Source organism: Cladophialophora bantiana (genome assembly GCF_000835475.1).
Source record: "Cladophialophora bantiana CBS 173.52 unplaced genomic scaffold supercont1.11, whole genome shotgun sequence".
NCBI lineage: Eukaryota > Fungi > Ascomycota > Eurotiomycetes > Chaetothyriales > Herpotrichiellaceae > Cladophialophora > Cladophialophora bantiana.
This window is the reverse complement of record NW_015971585.1, coordinates 169,442-193,027: the sequence shown is the minus strand read 5'-3', so window position 1 is coordinate 193,027 and position 23,586 is coordinate 169,442. Positions and strand designations below refer to the sequence as shown.

Below are 23,586 nucleotides of genomic sequence, written 5' to 3'. Positions count from 1 at the left end.
TATATGCTATGCTGGAATCTCCTTGCATTACGCCCTGTGTCTGGAAGCCCTTCATATCCAGTCTGATTGGAGCACTCGAGCATTCGAGCGCATTGACCTTCGCGAATTGCGCAATTCTGGACTCCGGGATTTCAAACTCTTCGCAGGGTTCACATGTTCTCAATCTACTGCCTCGGCCTTCGACTGGTAGCATATCCTCACAGTGTCACTGGACTGCGGGTCTAAGGAAGCAACACGTCCTCGAAACGATTGCTCAAGAAGCTCCTCGCTGACTCGATGGCGCTTCCTGAGCAAATTCAGGAATTGTTTCAGTGCTCATGGCCAGTCCTACTCCTGGGATTTTTCATTGCCAGACTCCTGATCAACAAATACGGAGGGAATCTTAATTCAATTCCAGGTCCTTTCTTTGCCGGTTTCACGAATATTTGGCGTGTTCTCAATACCCTCCTCTCCAACCCAACCGAGACACAGATTCAGTTGCATCGGAAGCTCAACTCGAATTTTGTGCGGATTGGCCCTCGCGTTGTGTCTATATCTGACCCAAAACTCATACCAACAATTTACGGAATCAAGTCAGAGTTCACGAAGACCTCGTTTTATTCAATCGCCGAACTGTGGTACGAAGGGAAGTGCACGCCGAGTCTTTTTGAGTGTCGAGATGAAGCCTATCATGCACAGATCAGGAAACCTCTCGTGAATGCATACAGTATGACAACAATGATTGACTTTGAACCCGCGGTGAACTCGACCACTGAGTTGTTCATGTCAAAACTGGACCACTTTGTTGTTTCTGGGGAGCCATTGAAGTTGGAAGTGTGGCTACACCGCTATGCATTTGACGTAATGTAGGTGATGCCCTCGTCAGACAGAAGACCTTACTGACATGGTTGATAGAGGCGAGATTCTGTTCAGTAAGAAACTAGGCTTTCTCGAATCGGGGACCGATGTTGAGTCCATCATGGCTGGAATTCGAGCTTTTACCCAGTATCTTTCAGTCGTAAGTGCTTCTTGGCTTGCTACCAGGACGTCTCGGGTAAAACTGACCATTTCCACATGTGAAGGCTGGACAGATTCCAATCGTGGACCATTTTCTGTTGAAGAACCCTCTCATGCTGAGATATGGACCGGCCAACCCCATAGTAACATTCACACTCAATCGAATGAAAGAGAGGGCGGCCTGGAAGGCAAGTCGGGGTCAGACAAAGCGGGACTTTCTTGAAAGATGTCTCGAAGCTCAAGCCAAATACCCAGAGGTGGTAACAGACAGAATGGTCATGCTTTACAACTTTGACAACATTGCTGCTGGGTCTGACACGACCGCATTGACTCTGACTTCGGTGAGAATGCACGACTCTTTAACGTGTCTGTTCTCATAAACCTATGGCTACTGACATCCTCATCTGATAGCTCTTTTATTATCTTCTCAAGAACCCGGCGACGCTGGGAAAGGCTGTTGAGGAGTTGGATTGTGCTGATAAAGAGGGCCGACTTAGCGAATATGTCACCTGGCGCGAGGCGAGGAAGTTGGCATATCTGCAAGCCTGCATAAAGGAAGGAATACGCAAGTTCACCCTGCTTCGTGTCGTCCCTGGAAACTAGTTCTGATAATTGTGCGTTGTGTGTAGGTATGCATCCTCCCATCGGCCTCATCCTCGAACGACACGTCCCAAAGGGTGGCATTGTACTGGGCGGCCATTACTTTCCCGAAGGTACAATCGTGGGAGTGAACGCATGGGTCACAGCGTGAGTTACCCTCCTGTTGTTTCATGTTCGATCCCCTTGAGGAATGTCGGAATGGCTCACCCTCAGCTACAGACGAAACAAGGAAGTCTACGGTGAGGACTGCGACTGTTTCAGGCCAGAACGATGGCTCGAGGCGTCGGAGGAACAACTTATGGCTATGGAACGAGGCAACCTTGCAGTAAGAAGTTTCCCGCTGTGGAATGCGGGCAATGCAGGTCAGAAGACTGACCATTTTGACAGTTTGGCTATGGCAAGCGCGGATGCCTAGGCAAGAGCATTGCACTGTTGGAGGTTTCGAAGCTGGTGCCGCAGCTGCTTCGCCATTACGAGGTAGGTCGATTGCAGGGCCGGTCATGACACGTCCCGGGCCTGTCAGACGTATCAGCAAGGTTCCGTTCCATGCTCACAGTTCTTTCTCTTGCTAGTTCTCATTCACGCGGCCCGAACTGGAATGGAAACTTCATGGTGGCTGGATGGTGCGGCAAGAGGGTGTCGAAGTGGCCCTCCGCAAACGTACGTGAAAAGGGGGCAAGACAATGAATGATATGGGACCTTTGAGACCTGCAGGTTTGGGTATCTAGATTACTCGCGAAAGAAAAATCTAACCGCCAGGTGCAGTTTAGTCCCAGAGGGTGAACGAAGGCCGCCTTAACCTGAGCTTACCTGACCTTTCCTGAACCGTAGTTGAATATCACTGAGCGCGCCTTGACACCTCCAGGAGCAAAATCATCTGGCCCCGAGGCGATTGGCTACACCTGCCTCTCGGCTAGCATCTGTCCAGAATCTGTCTTGGCCGTGGTGCTGGACATACATAGCTAGCCGCCCTTACGTAGAAATCTAGATGGAACAATAGGTCAACATGATATCCTTTGGGCTTTTCTGGTCCTATTCGACCATGCTGCCTTCCGTATCGTTGTTCTCAGCGGACGTGACCGAATTCAGAGCCGCAGCAAGTTCATAGCTGCTCCGAAATGCACCCGTTGTGCAACATTTCTCAACGATTGAACCTAGCCAAATGGACTGTGTGTCGGGAGGGTACTCTCTTTAGGACCAGACCGCTCTAAGCGGGACCTGAGGTTGATCTTTGAACAAGTCAGAGTACGACTTGTCACCAGTGGTAGCCTCATACATAACAGCTCCAAGTTGCCCGATATCAATATGGATCGAGGAATCGTTGTCGTCCGTGTTCAGCGTGTCGCAACCGGGCTCCAGCGGGGAGGATTCAGTAGAATCGGAAAATACAATAGTCATGTCTTTAACGATCGTGTCTATCCGCGAGGGGTTGAGCCATCTGATGAAACCAGGGCAGTTCAAGTCCTCTTGAATCTTGATGAAGCTTGCTGGGATAGTCGCGCAGATTTTCATTTTCTTGCCGGACCATTTTGATACCACGACCAGAGAGATTGAGACTTGGAAGCACCCCGCTGCAATCTTTTCAGCGCCGATAGAGGGATTTCTCTCGTTTGATTGCCACGTCCCTTGCATCGTCCTGGGGGAAGAGGTAGGATATTGGCAATTTAATGGCCGTTGTACCGCGACACACCGTAACTCCGAGCCGCCAATTCCTATTATGGGGAAAGGAATTCCATCAAACTCTAGACTCAGCGGCAAATTATGGGCAGAAGGAGTTCAAATTAACTGGCAAGCGATATAGTATTTGCATTGTGTCCTCAGGCCCGCCAAGACCCAGTCAGTACCTCTCAACATTCCAGATCGTACGCATCTGGATTGGAAGGTTGAATACGAACTATGTACTCACTAACTCGCGACGTTATTCTGCTTCGAGTCAAGTTCTCAGGCACCAATGGACTAAGAGCACTTCTGCCTTGCGCTAGGCCAGATTTAATGAGTTGATGTGTATAACGCACCGAGTACCGAATACTCCGGGTCCTCAGTTGTATTTATACCTCTGCAGCCCTTCATGTTGAATCTGCGTCTTCGAGTCTCCTCAACTCGAGCTTCTATTGACTCAGTGCCATCACACCGACATTCACCGTTCGACTCTCGAGCTTCTAGATATCATGAGCGAAGCGCCAGCAGACAAACAGACCTTCGCGGGCTCCTGCCACTGCGGCTTCATCAAATACAAAGCCGCACTGGCCCTGACCGATCCGCCCACCGCTGGCCGCTGCAACTGCACCATCTGCCTAAAACAAGGCTTCACGGGCATCCGCCTGCCTCGCGAGGACTTCACGCTGCTCTCGCCGTCATCGCTGTCCGAGGCGCGAGACTACCAGATCCGGTCCCCGGACATCCACAAATACTTCTGTGGGACGTGCGGCATCCATGTGTGCGGCGAGGGCAAGTTCGAGTACCCCGCCGGGTCTGGGACCATGCATGAATTCTTCTCCATCAACGCCCTCACACTCGATCAGCCCCAGGACGGGCTCGACTTGAGTCGCCTCAAGATAAGCTATGTCGACGGGCGGAATGATAATTGGGGCGCGGGAGTCAAGGACGTGCCCTGGCCTGGTGGTGCTGTCTGAATGTCGCTGGAATTCTTTGTATAGGGGCAGAAAGACGGGGAGAACTCGGACCCGGCCAGGCTGATAGTGTTGAGCGAGGCTGGAGTTTGCCTCTGTTGGATGTGATCTCTACTCTCCTCTCACAACTACTTATCTATGTGTGTACCAACTCGGTACTTAAATAGGTGGCATGAGGTCGCTGTGAAACGGGAGGGAGCCTTCGCTGGGAAATGAGCATTCTGTTTACCTTTGGAAATAAAGGTGCTCTGTCCCTCACCTGGGCCGCTAGCTGTGTTCGATCTAGCGACTACTTCATCGCCACTGAGCTCTCTTTGGCTTTATTGTATGTTGCGTATCTTCTAAGTCGGACCGTGCCACTGCCACCTTTGGGTATGGAGTTCAACTCAGCTCTCGGTCATTGCAGGAGCACAAATATGTAAAGAAAAGAAGAAAAGCTAGTGTACATGATGTTGGGGTTATCAAGGCCAGGCGGATTGAAGTGTGAGTGCCGTTTGTTTTCCCCTATCCCCTGCGTAACCCAGCGCAAGCACTATGTTCAAGCTCCCTTCCTTTTTACTCGCACTTGGTCTCAATTCTGCCGTCGAAGGTTGAATAATTGCAGAGCATCGTCCCACAGCCCCCGATTTGCTGGGTTCCCAAGGCGCTCCATGCCCGTCCAGAGTAAGGTGTGACGCATATCGAGCCCCACGGTATTAGGATTGCGTGTGGCGCCAACCACACCCTCATTGATATGAGAATTAGCATCCCACTCATCGAGGATCGCGAAACGCTTCAAATTCGGATGTCGACACATAGCATCGAACAGCACTTCCCATGCCTCATGGTCCGACTCCTGCAGTCGCTGTCCATCGACACCCTGAGGGTGGCAGTCTCTCAGCGAGATCTCCTCCAATGCGACACAGCGGCTGACAAGCTCCGCAAACCATGGGATCGTGAGCACCACACCCCCGAGCTTGAGGGAGCGCAGGCGTGGAAAGTGGAGGCCTGCACTGCGAGGCCACGAAAGGCGAGGAACCTCCACGTAGTGGTCGATGCTCAATTCCTTCAAATTAGACATAGCTTTTCGAAGGCACTCGTTCAAGCCGGTTTCCGCCACTTCATCAAGTTCCACAAAGTCGTCGTCGTCGTCGTTTTCTTCCACGATGTTCAAGTCTGGAAACTTAAAGATTTCGAGTTTCGTGAGATCCAATTTGTCCCACGAAGGATATTGCCATCCACGGAAGTGCTTTGCCAGTGCTCTGTGGATTGAGAGGGTCTTGATCTGTACTTTGGAAGCCGCAAGACACTGTATAGTTGTTCTGAACATTTGATCTTCACATGTGCCTGCACGATCGTACAGGGTGCATTTGACGTCGTAGCAAGACCGACAATGCACCGTTCCTGACTCTAAGTCGTCACTTGGATCGAGAGGGTGCCTGCCGAACAGCGAAAACAGTTCAAAATCGTTCACATGCTCTAATTTCAGGAGCGTTGCGGTCCAGAGACATTGCAGCTCCCCGCTCATCACAAGGTCTTGATCTATGTAGGCTTGTTGACGATAAGCTTTGAACACAACCCCAATCCGATCTTCTGTTCTTGGAATATCGCCCCAGTGTTGTACAATATGTCTTTGACTTCGAGGAGGCATTTCGTATACATGTTGCGACAGAGTTCGAATGACTCGAGTAAAAGCAGTCAGTCCGAGACTGATGGTGAATGGACTTGGCAGGAAGTTAATCTTTGCCACAGAAGGCGCAATGGACGAGATTCTTGTTTGTCTCAAGAGGTTGAAGTTGAGCGTTGTTGCCTGTAGTGTGATCTCCTTGAACACAGCAGTCTTGATGATTTTGGCGCTTGCAAAACTCTTGCATGTCATCCTTAATGACAAGAGTGTAGACAGAACACAATATCTGTTTCAAAGTCAGCTTGAATCTCAGTCCGACACTATGAGGCGAGTTACCTCTCCTCCTTCTGATCTCGCGACCACATTTTATTGCGCAGACGCTCAAATTCTGTCACCAATACCTCCACTACCATGTATTGGATCTCAGGCTCGAGAGCCATCTTTGAGAGCAACTTTTTCCGTGGCACAGAGGGTATTGTGCGTTAGTGCCTTTTCAGAATGTCGCGATCGTGATCCGTCAAAACAGTCTGAGCGTGAGAAGTCCATGAAGACAACCCCCAGGAAGACAACTTGAAGGAGCTCATCTCTGTATCCGGTAGGTAAAGCGGCGAGATTTCCTTCACGCCTTGTCTGTGAAGTATCGCTATTTCGATAACTGTGGATGGCTCAGACATTTCGCACAGTGAGCTCACATACTCTAGAACCTGGCGGCATAAACGTGTATACACATATATACACTTCCTTAAAGCAGCGACTGTTGTGATGATGCGTTTTGCGATACTCCTGGAACGATGCATATTTTTGGTCCTTCGCAGTACCTTAGTCGGAATACAGAGTCGCTTGTGAAGAGATTTTTTTTATTCATCTTCCGGTCCTTTATGGCTTGACAAACAAGGCTTTGCAGGCTCGCAGTATGAGACAGCAAACATTTGACCGATGCGTTTGCCTGCTTTAATGGATGGCATTGCAACATGTGAAGTATGAGGATGTACACCGAGCATCGAAAGATTCAACTTAGCAGAGACAGCTGTGTGGTAGGCGCACGCAAGGCTACAGTTGGCAAGGGGTGAGGAGGCTGGACTAAAACACTAGCAGAGCGGAACAATGTTTATCCAGAAAGCGCGAAGGTGGGGGCTGCTTCGCGTTACGTGGACGCGTTCCATGGACGCGCTCCATAGACGCGCTATGTGCTCACCTTTTCTCGACATGAACCGCATCCCGTAAAGCGCATTATCGTGAAGCGCACGTCGCGTGTTCCCAGCGTAAGCCGCGAGAATCTCCTTCCTCTACGTGCACCTACTCAGTCGACTGCCTCTCAATCTACTGTTAACATTACTGCACAGTCTCAGAACCGGTGACCAATGTCGCATCGCTCAGCTCTTGCTCAGTTAAGAGCTCAGCGAGCCGCGGGCAAGACACGACTTGATTCCTACCAAATCGAAGACCAGGGTGCCATTTACGACGAGGTTGATGAAGACGGGTACAAGAAAGTCGTGCGAAGTCGCCTTGACAAAGATGACTTCGTTGTTGACGACAATGGGGAAGGATATGCTGACGACGGTCGAGAAGAATGGCAAAACGAAGGACAATACTATAGTAGTGACGATGCCGAGGAGCTTCCACTGAAAGGAAAAGCTGCAAAGCGAAAACGGGAAGAAGATCGCGAGAAAGAAGACCGTACGAACCACAAGATTCTCAACTACTTCAACAATGGTCCTGTTGTTGCTCCCAAGCCAACGGTATAACCCTTTCCGTTCAGACCTTCGTGCTTGATCCTGACAGTTCTAGATCCAAACTACTGCCGAAGACGAAGCCTTCATGGCCGACCTCCTCGGAGAAGTTGACGCCAATATTCTCTCTACACGCACGTACACGGCAAAACCAGTCAAGTCCGAAAACCGACGCAAGGTCAGACTGCTATCTCCTCCACCGTCTCGCGAGCAACCTCGACTAAAGCATCAAGCCCCACCTACCGAGCTGGTCGACACTCCTCCCCCACAAGCTGCACAAGAAGAGGACGATCATCTGCCAACATTTGATGACGACAACGTCATGAGCGATCCTCTTCCTTCGTCTCCCGTCGTCAAGGCTATTGAGCGCAAGGCGAAGGTGCAGATCAAGGAGGAAGATGAAGACGAAGATGTCATAAATGTTGCTCAAGTCGTTGGGCATGCAGCACCTCAATCGACAAGTATTAACATGACTGGCAGCAGACCACCACCAAAGATCAAGTCGCCACAGCTACCAACGCCCCTGAGCTCATCTCCGCCGCTGCCCCCCGTCAACGAAGTGGACGCCTCTTCATGGAACAAGATCACCAGCAAACTCAACATCCAGAGCAGTCCATCTTCAGAAACTCGAATTTTCGGCAAGATGAAGCCTCAAGATGCTGTTGAAGAGGACGGCAGTTTGCGTATGTTCTGGCTCGACTACACCGAAGTCAATGGCAGTCTTTGCCTCTTTGGAAAGGTCAAGGACAAGACGAATGGACAATACCGCAGCGCATTCATCAAGGTTGATAACATTCTCCGCAAGCTCTTCTTCCTTCCGAGGAAGTATAGGGTGGTCAACGGCCAGGAGACTAGCGAGGAAGTCGAGATGGACGATGTGTACGGTGAAGTCGACACGTTGATGTCCAAAATGAAGGTTTCCACCAGGAAAGTCAAGCCATGTACTCGAAAGTACGCATTTGAGCTCCCTGATGTCCCGAAGGAAGCCGAATACCTCAAGCTGCTCTACCCCTACGATAAGAACCCGCTCCCAATGGACCTGCAGGGAGAGACATTCTCCCGTGTATTCGGCACGAACACGGCTTTGTTTGAACAGTTTGTGTTGTGGAAGAACATCATGGGTCCATGTTGGTTGAACATCGAAGACGCCGACTTTAGCGCCGTCAATAACGCTTCATGGTGCAAGCTGGAATGTGCTGTCACCAAACCCGCCAACATCACCGTATTGAGCAACTCTGAGAACGTCGAAGCTCCACGTCTTACGTTGATGTCTTTGGCGTTCCGGACCCAACTGAATGTCAAAGAGAATAAGCAGGAAATCTTGGTTGCAAGCGCTCGTGTGTACGAGAATGTTTCATTGACTGACACTACTCCTCCGGAAGAAATGCCTTCGAGGACATTCACAGTGATGCGACCTTCCGGATCTGCTTACCCGGTCGGCTTCGAAGCTGAAACCAAAAAGCGAGATGATACATTTATGCTTGAAAAGACCGAACAGTTTCTCCTTAGCAAGTTTCTCGCACTTTTTGAAAGAGTCGACCCGGATGTTTTAATTGGCCACCAACTTCAAGAAGTCGACTATAGTATTCTTCTTAGTCGCTTGAAAGAGAAGAAAACTCCAGGGTGGCACCGGATTGGTAGACTGAAACGAGGAGAATGGCCAAAATCCTTTGGAAGAGGCGCTACATTCTTCGCCGAGAGACAGCTGTTGGCGGGACGGCTTATGTGCGACCTGGCAAATGACATGGGCAAGTCATTGATGACCAAATGTCAACAGTGGAGCTTGACTGAGATGTGCGATCTCTATCTCGGACCGGACAATCGTCGCCGCGAACTGGACAACGAAGCAGCCTTGAAGACATGGGCAACCACTCGCGATGGTTTGCTCAACTACGTCACCCACTGCCACGCTGACACCTTTTTCATTGCGGCGCTTGCCCTGAAATTGCAAATGTTGCCATTGACTAAAGTTCTCACAGAACTTGCTGGGAACTCGTGGGCTCGTACCCTAAGCGGCACACGAGCCGAACGCAACGAGTACATTCTGCTCCACGAGTTCTACCGCAACAAATACATTTGTCCCGATAAAGAGTATGGCAAAGGTCGTGCGAAACAGACCCAAGAAAATGAGGACGACGACGAAGGAGCCGACACCAAAAAGAAGGACAAGTACAAAGGTGGTCTCGTCTTTGAGCCTGAGAAAGGTCTGTACGACAAGTTCATCCTTGTGATGGACTTCAACAGTTTGTACCCCAGCATCATTCAAGAATACAACATCTGCTTCACAACTGTTGATCGATCGGCTACTGCCGAAAACGAGAAAGAGGAGAAAGTGCCAGAGGTCCCCGTCGATCAACCTCAAGGTATCTTACCAAAACTCATCGCCAACCTCGTCACGCGCCGGAAGGAAGTCAAGAAACTGATGAAGGACAAACGAGCCTCTGCCGAACAACAGGCGCTCTGGGATACTAAACAAATGGCGTTGAAACTTACAGCCAATTCCATGTACGGGTGTCTCGGCTATACCCAGTCCCGCTTCTATGCACGGCCACTGGCCATGCTCACGACCTTCAAAGGTAGAGAAATCTTGAGGAGTACGAAGGAGCTTGCAGAAAGCAACCAACTCCAGGTCATCTATGGCGACACCGATTCCGTCATGATCAACACCAACGCGGACAACATTGCGCAGGCCCTGAGTGTCGGCTTAGAGTTCAAACGTTCGGTCAACGAGAGATACAAGCTGTTGGAGATTGATATCGACAACATTTTCCGACGCTTGCTGCTGCACGCAAAAAAGAAGTATGCTGCCATCAACATGGCCGAGGTGGATGGCAAATATGTTGAGAAACTTGAAGTCAAAGGTCTTGACATGAAGAGAAGAGAGTACTGCGCCTTGTCCAAAGAGGCGTCTCAGAAGCTTCTGAACGAAATCCTTTCGGGCGAAGATTCCGAGGTTGTCCTCGAGAAGATTCACGAATACCTTCGGGAACTGTCGAGCAAGATGAGGGAAAACGCCATTCCAGTTCAGAAATATGTCATTTACACGGTAAGCATCCGCCGACCTCATGATGGACAATGCTAATTTCTCTAGAAACTTGGCAAGAACCCAACAGAATACCCTAATGCGGATTCGATGCCGCAGGTGCAAGTCGCTCTTCGTGAGATTAGTCGAGGCAAAACTGTCCGAGTCAACGATGTCATGTCCTACATTGTAACAATGGGAGACGAACAGACACAAGGCTTACCTGCGCCGAAGCGATCTTACACGCCTCAGGACGTGCAGAAACCAGATTCTGGCCTTGTCCCGGACGTCGAATACTATCTCCACAAACAGATATTCCCACCTATTGAAAGGCTGTGCGCACCCATCCCCGGCACTGATTCTGTCCGACTAGCCGAATGCCTAGGTCTGGACGTTCGCAAATATCAGATCAACACTTCGACCGGCGGGACTCAACAAAGTGCCGAAATATTCCCCCTTGAATCGCAAATCCCTGACAGTATCCGTTTCCAAGACGCCGCGAGACTCAGTCTGAGGTGTAGAGAGTGCAAGCAGGTGACGATTTTCGAAGGAATTTGTGATTCAACAGATTCATGCACACCCGAGGGTATCTTGTGCGGCAATACCGATTGCAAGCAGCCCCTTCCACGGATGAGGATTGTCATGCAGCTAGAGTCGCAGATTCGAGCGCAGACCTCCGCCTATTACGAGGGCTGGCTGGTCTGTGACGATCCGTCGTGCGGCAACCGAACCCGACAAATGTCGGTCTATGGCCATCGATGCCTGGGTCCGAACGGACGTGCTGAAGGCTGTCTCGGCCGGATGTCATACGAGTACTCGGAGAAGAAGTTGTACAACCAATTGTTGTATTTTGCGGCACTGTTTGATGTTGAGAAGGCCAAAAACAAGGCGCGATCAGAAAAGGAATACGCAGAGAAGAAGGATCGGATAATGGTGCTCGCGGAGACGAACAAGGAAGCATTTGAGGGGATCAAAGCTGTGGTGGATGGATATCTGAAGAAATGTGGGCGACAGTGGGTAGAGATGGACTCGCTGTTTAGCTTTGCCATTATGAGGTGATATTGGGATATGGGATCGAGGAGTTTCGCTCGTTGAATAGATGAGACGGTCAATCCAGTGTTAGTTGCTGACTTGGAATACACTGTGCCCAGCCATCAGCATCACTATCGTAACGGGACAATGACCTCAGCCATGGTGGAGATGCGGCCCAATTCTTCATTGGCTCCTTGACAACGACAATCTCAATGCCACTCAGTGTCAAACCCCTCCACTTCTTCTTGTCCACCAGGCTACCTTCGTCTTCCCGACCATTTTCATTCCTGTAGGTTCTTGTGCTTTATTGTAATGCTTGCCCGATGAGAGAAGGCTCTTATCCAAGATGACCACTCCCCGAGTTCTGGTCATCGCGGGCTCTGACAGCTCTGGCGGAGCGTGAGTTTTTCACATCCCATCTTTGGGCTCGGCTCTGACAAGACTCCGTCCTAGCGGGCTCGAGGCAGACCAGAAGGTCCTTGCAGCCCATGGCTGCTACGGGATGACAGCTACAACAGCCTTGACGGCTCAAAACACTCTGGGTGTTGAGGACATCCACATCACGCCGCCGGCCTTTGTGGGGAAGCAGATCGATGCTTGTTTGACGGATATTGGATGTGATGCCGTCAAGATTGGTAAGGCCATGCCACTGCTCAACAAGCCGTGCAAATGAGTCGCTGAGACATGTGGGAAAAGGGATGCTCGCCTCGGCGGGAACGGTCAAAGTGGTTGCGGAAGCGCTTCAACGCTACAAGGTCTCTACAATCATTGTCGACCCTGTATGACCGCTCTGCCCATCACCAAGGTTTCTGGGACTCATGATTCGCACAGGTTATGGTCGCTACCAGCGGCGCACAGCTGCTTCCCGGCGATGCTGTGAAGGTCCTGCGCGAAAAACTCTTGCCCATTTCGACGCTCCTCACACCCAACATTCCCGAAGCCACGCTCCTCTTGCGCGACGCAGACGTGCAGTACAAGTCTCCCTCGGGGCTTGATGACCTGAAGGCCCTGGCCAAGATGGTCCATCAACTTGGTCCACAGGCTGTGCTGGTCAAGGGAGGCCACATGCCCCTGACGAAGAACTACGTCAAGGCCACTCGCGACGAAGACAAAACCTTGACAGTGGATGTTCTTTACGACGGCCACGACTACACAATCATCGAATCGCAGTACTTGGCCTCTAAAAACACCCACGGGACAGGCTGCTCGCTCGCCAGCGCCATCGCCTCAAACATGGCCCTCCAGAAATCCCAATCACAGACCCCGTCTCTCGCCACGGCGACTCGCCTCGCGGTGCACTACGTCTCTACGGGTATCAAAACCGCGGATGCCTCGGTCGGCAAAGGCTCGGGCCCGATAAACCACTTCCACAACCTTCAAATCCTCCCTTTCTCCCGGGGCCACTTCATCGACACCTACCTGCTCACGCACCCGCTCGTGGCGCGCAGCTGGGAGGCATTCACGCACCACCCGTTCGCGACGGCCATGGCGCGCGGCACGCTGCCCGAGAAGCTGTTCAAGAACTATCTGGTGCAGGACTACCTGTACCTGACGCACTTTGCGCGCACGCACGCGCTGGCGGCGTACAAGTCGCAGACCATGACGGCCATCGCGGCGAGCGCGGGCATCATCCTGCACATCCAGCGCGAGATGGAGCTGCACCTGTCGTACTGCGCCGAGTTCGGCATCTCGCGCGCCCGCCTCGAAGACCCCAAGCGGAGACCAAAGGAGTCGCCTGCCTGCGTCGCCTACAGCCGCTACTGCCTCGACGTCGGCGCCAGCCAGGACTGGTTGGCCCTACAGATGTCCCTGGCCCCCTGTCTGATCGGCTACGGCGTCACCGCGGCCCGCCTGTACAGGGAGCGCGAGAGTGTCACGGGCGACAAGGGAAATCGGTACTGGAGGTGGGTCGAGAATTATGTCGCGGACGATTATCAGGAGGCTGTACGGGTGGGGAGAGGTGAGTCTTCACTTTCGATTTTTATTTACTTATTCGTTATTATCCTCATCGTCATTGTCATCATCATCATGATCTTGCCCCTTTTCCTTTCTTTCTTGCCTTGCTTAGCCTGGCTTTGCCTTGTCTTCCCTCCCTTCTGCCCAAGCAGCCCTTTCCCAAACCTCTATCCCGTTTCCCTTCCTCCCCTCCAAGTCGCTCGACCCTCGCGCAACCCCATTTGGCCTGCCCTGACCTGGTACGGGCTGACCCGTTGCGATTGATTGATCGGCGCCCAGACCTTATTGAAGCGAACATCGTCAAGCAATCGCCCGCGCGCATCGAGGAGCTCATCGCCATCTTCGTCCGTGCGACCGAGATGGAGGTTCGGTTTTGGGATTTCGACGCACATCCCGACGAGGAAGGAGACGGTGAATGAGCGAGTGAGTGAGTGAGTAACAACATTATATACCATAACGCAATACAAATAGTTGATGCTTTGGGGTTATTGCGCTGCTGGTGATGGTAGTGGCACATTTGATGTTACAATTTTACATAGAGTACAAAGTTCCCTCTTTTTCTTTTTGGCACAAGACGGAGTGTTGCAGGGGAGGGAGCGGGCTGTCACAATTCACATCACCCAACAACCCCCCCTCCGAAGCCGACGGGCCTTCGTCTTCCGCCATTCTCTGGCACGATTGTCATGACTTTATACGCCTTGCCCATGCCCTTTGGCCCGCCTTCGACCAGCCTCCTCCAACCCAATTCCGCTTCTCTCCTTCTCTTCTCCACTTCGTCGACTTCCTCACCTGCACCGCCTTTCATTTTCTCGTCCAACTCCCTCAAAAGCCGTCCTGCCCTCTCCTTGATCCCCAGCTGCATCAGCCACGCCCCCTGCTCGACGGGCCCATGGACTTCTACGCCCGGGCTGGCTTCCAAAGCGGCATCTGCTAGGGCTCCGAAGTCCACGTCCGCGCTGATGTCCGCATCGCCGGCGTAGACGAAAGGGGAAATGATCTTGTGTTTGCGGATTGCGCGGAGAGAGTTGACAGGAACTGTGTCCAGGGGCCCGTAGTCAATCACTAATGCTGCCCCGGCAGGTTTTCGTAGCGAAACCTCGCTACGGGCGTGCTTAGGCTTGCCCTTCGAAACTGCGGAAGGGGCCGCGCTGCCGCCGATGCGGCGAGCGAAGTCCTGGATATATCGAGCACTCTCTGGTGATATCTCGACGCGCGAGGACACTCGTGCTTTGAGGGGTCGATAGCGAGGTCGCTCGGGGATGACGAGCGAGGAAGGAGTGCTCGCCTTTGCGAGCGTGAGTTGAAAGTCCGGCTCTGGCTCTTTGGGACTCAATGATTTCTCGGTCTCGGAGGCGAGGAGCGTCGCAAGTTTCGGCGTCGTAGGCGCGACGAGGAGTTCTCGCCATTGAGGGAGTTTGGTTGCCATGGTGGGCTTTGCGATCGGCTGGCCCGCTTCAGTGAGAAGTTGGGGCTTGACATCTTCCTGTTGTGCATCTTCGGGTTTGGGAGCGACGGACTCGAACGCATGGATGGGGAGAGCATCGAAGAACTCGTGCGCGATGATGAAGGGCATCCCCTCACCTCCACCATGGTTCTGAGCGGGCAGCAGGGCGATGTCCTCGACCCATCTGACGGGGATTCCCTGAGGGCTTGTAGCCTCCCACCAGACGTTCTTCCCCGTTTCATCGGCGACCTCCTTCATGAGCGCATGTTGCCCGCAGAGCAGGTCTTTTTGTTTGGCTCGTAGTCCCTCTCCTGCTTCGACCAGCCATACTGCCGATATGGCGCTTGCGAATGTCTTGAACTGCCCGATAGTTCGAAGAATGTCGCTCATAAGGGTTCCTCGACCAGGGCCCATCTCAATAAACTGAACACCTTCTGTCGGGCGCCCTTGTGCCATCCATTCTGTCATGAACCATATTCCGACGAGCTCACCAAAGACTTGCGATATCTCGGGGGAGGTGATGAAGTCACCCGCGGCGCCGAATTGGTCTGCATCTTCGGCCGATGGACGACTTGAGGTGTAGTATCCTCCGTCAGGATTTGTCAGACATTGGCGCATATAAGAGGCGATCGAAATGGGTCCTGTCACCTTGTCCGTTCACAGTGAGTTAGCCAAGGCAATCAATTCCTGATATCGGACGCAGCGGGAAGCCTTACCTCAATGGCCTGCGCGATGGTCTTGGCCAAGGGAGTCGACCACTTCCGGGCCGGCACCGAGGGCGAGCTCTGGTCAGGCTTTGTCGAAGCATGGCTGCAGGATCGCGTCGCCCAAGCAGCTGTAGAAGAGGTGTTGCCGAGAGATGGGCATTGGGGACGCAGGCTAGAAGAGCATTGGCGGAGACGACTCAGGCACGAAGCTCGAGTGCTCAACCAGTCGAATCGGAGTTGGCGAGAGCCTCCATGTCGCATGGCGAGCGTTCAGAGAGGCTCGGATAGAGATGTCGAACCGAGTAAATGCTGAGGAATGCGGTGTCGGGTGCGGCCAAGTGTGGGCTCATTGTTTTGGTGGTGGGTGAAAGATGCTGAGAACGAGATCTCTCGCTAATCTTAGTCAGGCAACTCTTGGCATCCTCCTGCCCACTCGTCGCCCTTCGCCCACTGACCATCAGCCATGTGCGCGGGCCGGGCTGCACAACAAGAAACAAGTACTTGGACGTCTGATCCGTCACCTGATGACTCGGCCGCAACTGCACGTATCATGCAACTCCTTGATCCTTGCTTGTGGCTTAGGGCTGATTGATGATCCGGCACGCTGTGGAGGGCGAAGGCCGGCTAACACTTGGGCACCTTGGACTGGGAGGCGTCAATGGTATCACTGGAGATATCTTGGAGCAGGAACCGAAATATTCTCGGTAATCGAAGGATCCCTTTGCCGTCCTCGGTCGCCTGGCGAATATCAATATATTATATCACAAGCCTCACAGCGCTTAAGCCGATTGCCTGAGACGAAGATGACATGAGTGGCCATCGATATCAAATTCACTTCCTCTCCCCCAACGCCACCATCTCGGCGCTGGCTGGCGATGCCTCAGCGAATCGGAGAGCGCTGGAAGCTGCAAAATCCGAGGCTCGATCCCATGCCGCTCGTGTCTCCCACTCGTCTAAAGATTCCAAACCCCCGGCCCGCCGGACTCGCATTCCAAAGTCATGGAGAGGTACCTATGCAGCCGGCGGCCTCGCTACCACCACATCTTCACCAAATTCCGATGCTCAAGGCGCTGAATCCAGTCCTGAGGAGGAGGAGGAGGAGGGGGGGGAGGAGTCATCATCGGGGAGAATCGAGATCGAGCTCGAAAACACCGACCGACTCGCCTCCACCTCGGCATTGCCCTTTCTAAAGTTCCGGCTGAAGGTCAGGTCCAGCGCAAACCGGCACCAGCACCCTTTATCACTTCAGACCACTGAGAATGGGGAAGAAGGGGACATTGAGGACGCCAAGAGGAGGACTAGAGCGGCTTCTGTCCCCGTCAAACTGCCCAAGGACATCGGCAAAAGCTCTCTAGATCCCTTTGCACGCTCAGCTCTAGAGCTCTCTGTCCCAGATCAGCATTTGCTGCATCTGTGTATGTGGTGAACTTTTATTTTTGCCCGTCTTGGAACCAATTTCAATCTGGGTCTTGACTAATCCAGACGCAGACTTGACGACGGTTCCAGACCAGATATACGGGTCGACCACCGGCGTTGTGTCGAGCATTGCCAGGCATAGCACCGTCGGAGTTGTGGCCACGAACGAAATAGTGGTCATGTGGCTACTGCTCGTCATCGAGTCACAGATCGTGAGCTTTCAACCCACAAAGAAAGACAGACAACTGTCGATTCTAGCGCGGAGATCCTTGGTCTACAGGTTGATGAATGCTAGGCTTGCCGAACAGGAGAGCTCGCTGATGGACGACTATGTCCTGGCAGTTGCCATAGCAGGAGGCTGCGAGCATCGAATGGGCAATACCAAAAGCGCCCAATATCACGTCCGGGCTGCCAGAAAGCTGCTGGATCTCAGAGGCGGAATACAGTCGGTGCGAACCATCACGTACCCGCTGGGATTGATGGTTGCCAACGTCTTTGTGGAGAACGGTGTTGACGGTTTATGGAAAACACACTCGGATCTCGAAAAGAGGATGGCAGGGATCTGGCAATGGTTACGGGATGTCCAGATTTGGAACTACAACCTCAGATCCGACGCGTCCAAAGCTTTGCGTCAAGGCCACCGTGACTACCTCGAATCCGACTCTGATTCTGGAGTGGCACTGGACACTTCAACCGCCGGCTACCTGAGTAGGCGTGCTCGCGCCTTCGCCCCAAAGACTGCCCTGTGCGACTATGTCGATCTGCCTGCGGGAGATTTGGACGATGCGCAATCCAGGTTCTACCTGGGTACTCTATTCGCAATCAACAATGCGCTCTGGGCATTCCGAGACAGCGGTCGAACCACCAACACTTACCTGAAGGGTCTGACCACTGCCGTGGAGATGAGTGCCCCTTCGAATCTTGCTCTGAGAGCAGGGGGCGCCAAGCTACCTTCCCTGCTATTGATCCTGATGATCGCTCACAATGCCGTCGACGTCGAAGGGCGGAGCGAATCCGCTGACACCGTCTTCCACGTCGAACAGGTCTTCGAGTTCGTCGAGATGACGATGATGGCAAGCCACAGGTCCAGGATGGATGTGCTGAGAGCCATGTCGTCGTGGCTGACCACCGGGGTCGCCAACCCCAGCGACCTCGCCTTTGTCAACAATGCGAAGCTCGACATCTGGGCGGGAGAGGTGGAGGACCGATGGCTCTCGGACATGTCAAGCTCAACAACATAGACAGACGACGGCCGAAGACACTCCTTGAACCTGGTGCCTCTCTCCCGAAGCTACATGTGCAACCTTTCCCTCCCCCTCTGCCAACCGCCTCATCTGATATACCTGGCGCCCCGACTACGTACATGCCACCTCCCGCATACTAATATGCAGATAAAAACAGGCAAGGGGGTCGGCGTATATATCCCTGGTCTCCTATACCTGGTGCCCCATGCATAGAAGCAGGCAGGGGTCGACGGTCAGACTCCCTAGTTACCCTACCTGCACCACCTATTACGCCACCTAGTGAAATGAATAGCTTCCAAAGGGGAGAAGAGTAAGGGAGGGCGGGAGGGATTATGAGGAAAGGTACCACGTATATTGTACGAGAACACGGACTCCGTGGGGTGAACTGTGTTGTATTGTGCTGTGTAGTGTCGTGTTGCGCCTTACATTTATGCCACTGATAGATCGAGAGACAGGTAGAGAGATAGAGAGATACGTGCTGGCATCGACTGGGAGATGGGATGGTCATGTGTCCTGTTCCTTGTACATTCCTCGGTACATTTAATAGCACGGAACGCGTCGTCCAAATTGGGAGGAGAGGGAGATGGGGACGAGGTACTTGTCGTCAAGTTGGGTTATTCAACGTCCTTGTGCCCTTTAGAGATTCCATTCCCTTCATTCTAGTAGTAACTATGAGTACAAGTACAAGAACATCTTCTCTTGATAAATGGGGAGGGAGGGTGGGTTTCCATACCGATCCCGATCATCTCCGCCCTCTTCCCAAGGTTTTCTGACGCCTTGCTGTGTCGCCATGGCCCACGATCTCCCCGGCTCGAGCTTGCGGCTCGAGCTTGTATCTATCGTACATATGGATATGCCTTGGCACCTACAGTAAAACAACACACGTCAAGGTCCCAACTCCACAATCCCGGCCCGGCCAGCCTTGCCCTCTTGTTTCAACATCTCTTCAAACCCACCTCCCCACCCTCGATATGTCTCCCTCTCCGTCCTCCTCGTCTGCCTCTCCTTTTCCTCTGCCTCTCTCTTCTCCCTTCTCGCGTTCTTCTCTTTTTCTTTAGCCTCTCTTTTCTGTCTTCTCATCTCCTTGATCTCCAATTGCCTCGTCTTCCACACGGGCGCCTTTGGAGGAGTCACCACCGCCCTCGTCCCCCTTCTCGGCGTCAATCCCGCCCCCGCAGTCTCCTTCTTTCGCATCCGCTCGCTCTGCCGCTCTCTCAACACGCTGGTGGGGAACTGTGCGCGGATTTGCTCTTCTTTAATCAATTCCAATTTCTGTCGTCGTGAAAGGCCTCTTTCTTCCTTTGATTTGGCCTGCTTGGCCTGGGCTGCCTTGATATCGTTCATGAGTTTTGCGCGCGGACTGGCGGGATCCATGCCGGCTTCGAATTCCTCGTCTGTCATCTCGTCCGCTGCTGTCTGAATGTCTTCAGCCCCGGCATCTGCATCTTCCTCCTGCTTCTCTCCAACTTTGCTCACGAGCGGGCGACCCCTTTCGTCAACACGCCGCGTCCTCAGCTCTCCAGGTCCTTTGGGCTCGGCGACCGCGTTGGCCACTCTCGTAACAAAGGCTGACAACTTACGTTTCTGCAACCAACACTCATTCAAGATGCTTTTATCTAAAGGTCCCATTCCGTCGTCCTCCAACCGTTCATTAACCAGAATGATTTTGTCAACTGCACTGATCATGGTCCGCAATAGCTCGACCAGTTCTTCAATGTTCTCAGTAACGCTGTAAGGCGTGATCTGGCGCTTCTCAAGCAGTTTCTTGACTCTGATCGTACGTCCCCTCATAGCAGCCTGTTGTTCGAGCTCAATCAAGTGGGATTTGATCAGTTGCCTGACATTGACCGCATCTGGGCCAAGCCTTCTCAACGCTCTTATTGTATTGTTTTTGCTCGGATCTCGCTCGAAATCCAAGTCACCGCTCTGTGTTTTCTCGAGTGGACCCGCGCCAATTCCTTTCGTGGTGGCCATAGCAACTTCCAAATACATCCGGAGAACTTTGGGAGAGAACCTGAGCTTCTGACCCTGGGGCTCCATTTCAGTCCCATTCAAGTCATCTCTCAAATCTCGTGTGCTCTCTTGCATCAAGTCCATGATCCGGCTGGCTGTTTCGAACACATTCGGATTCTTCTTGTCTCGGAGACAGGTGCTCATAGCTATGACGAATGTTCCACGCACCATAAGTTTGTCGCGTACATCGTCAGGTCTCGGAGCTCGAAGAAGGTCCAAGGCCGCTCTACTGGCGCGGGAAACTCGAAGAAGGCGAAGGAAAGCCATAATATTCTGATGGTCTGGGACAATCTTATAAGGCCCATCGGGGGATGTGAGCAATTCCCAATAGTATTTGCCCAGTTTTAGCTTTCGGAGGGCGGTAGTGGTCTCCGTGAGCATGGAAAGAGTATTGTTGCCAGGGCTGGCATACACAGAAGAGTTCACCGTGCCGATTGGTTTTGAGGTCAAAATCGAGCGGATTGCTCTCATGGCTGGAGCGTCGAGGGAGGATGGAGAATCGTCCTCGGCTGTGGTTTCCGATTCGTCCGGCGCCTCTGTCTCGTTCGTCGGGTCCATAGCTGATTCATCGGGGATTCTGCTTATGTTCATGGTCTGTCGGACCAGGTTGAGAACATCAAGATGAGTTCTCCCGTCGTTTGAAAGCATCAACAGTCTTCCCATGGCACAAACCAGGGCCTCGTCCAGGTGAAGGTCTCCTCTTCTCCATCGTCCGGTGATGTCGAGCCATAACTTCCGCGCGTCATCAATAACCTGGTCGAAGATTGGTTGAGGGTCGAAGCCCGGCCCCTCTCTGCTTCCTCGATCTATCGCTCTTTTTTGGGCCTCGCTGTTCAGGGCCTGCAGTATCGTCGTGAACGTTACATGGTCCGGGGCACCAGGCCCGCGTTCAGGGAGCCTCCCAGCAATTCTCCATATCGCATCAATGTCGTACGCGCGGGCGCAGACACTGATGATAGCATTCGTGTGGATGGTGGTCAGAGTGACAGCCGAGTTTGCGGCCGAGATGGAGTCGTAAACGCTCAATGCCTGCTGAACGGCGTTTGGTTTTCTGACGTTCTCGCGATAACCTCTCAGCATGATGGTGTAAGTGTGGGAGTCGGGTTTATGGCCTCGCTTTTTCATCTGTGGACAAAAATCGGGTCAGTCAGGAAAACGGGATCTTGATGAGTGGTCGAAATATACCTCGTTGTAGACCTTCCATGCCTCACCAGGAGACTCTTGACCCATCAGCCAATCTATGATATGGTTCCAACTGACGACATTGTCTACTCGCTTGCCATTATGAGCCCTGTCGCTGGCGCGGACCAATTCTAAGGCAGCCTGCAGATTGTGGTCCCGGAGCTTTTCGACGATGCCCTGAGCCAGTTTGAGAGGATCCACCAAGTATTTGGCCTCCTTTTCCATAGCTTTCTTCAAATATACCTCCCGATCAGGGGGTTCGAGACGCTGTAACCAGTTACGTTCTCTTGCTTTAGCATCTTTAACCATGAGTTTTGCCCGAGCGTTCGACGGCTTGGCTCTGACCGGCGGAATTGGGCGGCCCTCTTTCAAGGCTTTGAAAAGCCCGTTGCGGTGATGGCCCTTTCTGAGGGACTCAAGTGTGGCATGGTTGCGAGAGAAGGCGATCGTCGAATTGATCGCGTGCTCGAAGGAATGTCCAGGCAATGGAGACGAGAAGTGTGATGGACCGGCGCCGCTTCCAAGAGAGAAAAAAGCCCGACGTAGACAGGCATCGCAGGTAAACATCAGAGGAAATGGTCAAAGAAGGCGGTGGAGGAGAGTACGAGTAGAAGAGAGGGAAAAAGAGAATGCTGTATTCCGTACGACCACTGATGAAGACTGCGCATCAAATCGCGGACTTTTTTCGTCTCTGGGTTCTAAATTTTGAGTTTGGGAAACTTACCCGATAACCATACAATACGTCCCATGACGACGAATCGCGCCGATGTTGGTGGAGTCCCGTCACACGGCTGTAATATCTCGTTTCATAGGTACCCTGTACATTACCAGAGACATGAGGGTCAACATCAGTCAGAGACATCAATCGAGACCGATGATTCAAAGCGTGATATTTAGGCCAAGCACAAGTCTCCAGGATCCCAACGAATTTACCGGAAGACGTCCGGCAGCTTCACATGATCCTGCAGAAATAATAAGCAGAGCGCGTGGTCTCCATACTGGGGGTGCTCCATTCAAGATCGCCTCGTATTGTCCTAGTCTCTCGCAGCGGTAGATCTCGGTAGGGCTGACAGTCGAGGATCCATCAGTGAAGTACTCGGTACTGGGTACCTGTCGCACACCTCGTCAAACCCGTCAGCGTCACACCGTTTTATGTACTGCCCCGATCGCGTGGTTTGGTCTTGGTCAGCCAACGTGGCAGCACCCCAACCTGGCGCCATGCAGAAGCAATGCCCGGTCATGTATGGAGTACTTTGGCTAGATCGCTGTACCCTGCCTTGCTCGGTCATGCATCTTTCTCCGGAAATCCAGTTAAACTTTGTAGAGCGTGCCCCATAGAAACTTTCTCATGCACGTTGCGGATTTGGTCTCTGAGCACGGCCGCTTGTTCAAACCAGATTCTTGGTTCGAGTATATTGTGCTGTGTTGCCCTTTGCTTTCTCACTTCCCTGATATCCCTCCTCTTCCGGAAGAGCATCGCCTTCCGAGTACTCCGAGAACGGAAGGCATGGCTGCTCGCCCATCGTAATCGGAGGTAGTGAGGGAGCCTTGGACCGGGGGGGGGGGGGGGGGGGGGGGGGGAATCCGGGGAGGGCCTCTTACATGTTCGGTATTCCAGATTCCGTTGTCATTGGAACCGACAGCTGTACAAAAGCTATACTCTTCAACGTTGTCGGACGACTTGACCCTAGTGTCAGGAGGGTTAGTCAGATGGCCATTGCGAACGGGATCTTCTGGCCCAGGCTGGTTTGAGCTAGCGCCAGGGTGTTTGTCGTACTCAGGTATCGGTGCTAAAATCTAGCGTGGAATAAGGCTTTTGGGATTTGGTGGATGGGAGAGGAGTGGTGAACCACAGTGTCGGGACCTGGGAGCAGATACTGGTGTGTTGGGTGAGTGTTGTGCTTGGATAGGACGGTGCAGGAACGTCGGCACACCTGTGACATCGTAAGGCCCAGAAGGCTAGGCGGTAGTGTGCCCGCTACTCGTTATTTAGCTAGCTGCTCCAGTT

The 23,586-nt window shown here is 52.7% G+C and overlaps 9 protein-coding genes across 9 annotated transcripts; 5 read left to right on the top strand and 4 right to left on the bottom strand.

The window, feature by feature from the left end:
• Positions 1-276: 276 nt before the first annotated feature.
• Positions 277-2,264, top strand: Z519_07495 (uncharacterized protein; the record flags this gene model as incomplete). The annotated part of the gene is made up of 8 exons (XM_016765229.1): positions 277-845; positions 895-997; positions 1,062-1,337; positions 1,408-1,565; positions 1,600-1,743; positions 1,816-1,921; positions 1,984-2,073; positions 2,169-2,264. 8 exons carry the CDS (start codon positions 277-279, stop codon positions 2,262-2,264), a joined length of 1,542 nt encoding a protein of 513 aa, XP_016618198.1.
• A 523-nt stretch (positions 2,265-2,787) lies between these two features.
• Positions 2,788-3,228, bottom strand: Z519_07494 (uncharacterized protein; the record flags this gene model as incomplete). The annotated part of the gene is made up of 1 exon (XM_016765228.1): positions 2,788-3,228. One exon carries the CDS (start codon positions 3,226-3,228, stop codon positions 2,788-2,790), a length of 441 nt encoding a protein of 146 aa, XP_016618197.1.
• Positions 3,229-3,764: 536 nt separating this feature from the next.
• On the top strand, positions 3,765-4,229 carry Z519_07493 (uncharacterized protein; the record flags this gene model as incomplete). Its single annotated transcript, XM_016765227.1, has 1 exon — positions 3,765-4,229. One exon carries the CDS (start codon positions 3,765-3,767, stop codon positions 4,227-4,229), a length of 465 nt encoding a protein of 154 aa, XP_016618196.1.
• A 568-nt stretch (positions 4,230-4,797) lies between these two features.
• Positions 4,798-6,272, bottom strand: Z519_07492 (uncharacterized protein; the record flags this gene model as incomplete). Its single annotated transcript, XM_016765226.1, has 2 exons — positions 4,798-6,118; positions 6,169-6,272. 2 exons carry the CDS (start codon positions 6,270-6,272, stop codon positions 4,798-4,800), a joined length of 1,425 nt encoding a protein of 474 aa, XP_016618195.1.
• A 921-nt stretch (positions 6,273-7,193) lies between these two features.
• Positions 7,194-11,643, top strand: Z519_07491 (uncharacterized protein; the record flags this gene model as incomplete). Its single annotated transcript, XM_016765225.1, has 3 exons — positions 7,194-7,571; positions 7,621-10,608; positions 10,654-11,643. 3 exons carry the CDS (start codon positions 7,194-7,196, stop codon positions 11,641-11,643), a joined length of 4,356 nt encoding a protein of 1,451 aa, XP_016618194.1.
• A 319-nt stretch (positions 11,644-11,962) lies between these two features.
• Z519_07490 (phosphomethylpyrimidine kinase) lies at positions 11,963-13,991 on the top strand (the record flags this gene model as incomplete). Its single annotated transcript, XM_016765224.1, has 5 exons — positions 11,963-12,015; positions 12,070-12,251; positions 12,313-12,395; positions 12,448-13,576; positions 13,852-13,991. 5 exons carry the CDS (start codon positions 11,963-11,965, stop codon positions 13,989-13,991), a joined length of 1,587 nt encoding a protein of 528 aa, XP_016618193.1.
• Positions 13,992-14,188: 197 nt separating this feature from the next.
• On the bottom strand, positions 14,189-15,984 carry Z519_07489 (uncharacterized protein; the record flags this gene model as incomplete). The annotated part of the gene is made up of 2 exons (XM_016765223.1): positions 14,189-15,664; positions 15,733-15,984. The coding sequence occupies 2 exons, from the start codon at positions 15,982-15,984 to the stop codon at positions 14,189-14,191; spliced, it is 1,728 nt and encodes a 575-aa protein (XP_016618192.1).
• A 547-nt stretch (positions 15,985-16,531) lies between these two features.
• Z519_07488 (uncharacterized protein) lies at positions 16,532-18,380 on the top strand (the record flags this gene model as incomplete). The annotated part of the gene is made up of 2 exons (XM_016765222.1): positions 16,532-17,138; positions 17,212-18,380. 2 exons carry the CDS (start codon positions 16,532-16,534, stop codon positions 18,378-18,380), a joined length of 1,776 nt encoding a protein of 591 aa, XP_016618191.1.
• An 888-nt stretch (positions 18,381-19,268) lies between these two features.
• Positions 19,269-22,145, bottom strand: Z519_07487 (uncharacterized protein; the record flags this gene model as incomplete). The annotated part of the gene is made up of 2 exons (XM_016765221.1): positions 19,269-21,521; positions 21,582-22,145. The coding sequence occupies 2 exons, from the start codon at positions 22,143-22,145 to the stop codon at positions 19,269-19,271; spliced, it is 2,817 nt and encodes a 938-aa protein (XP_016618190.1).
• Between the last annotated feature and the right edge of the window lie 1,441 nt (positions 22,146-23,586).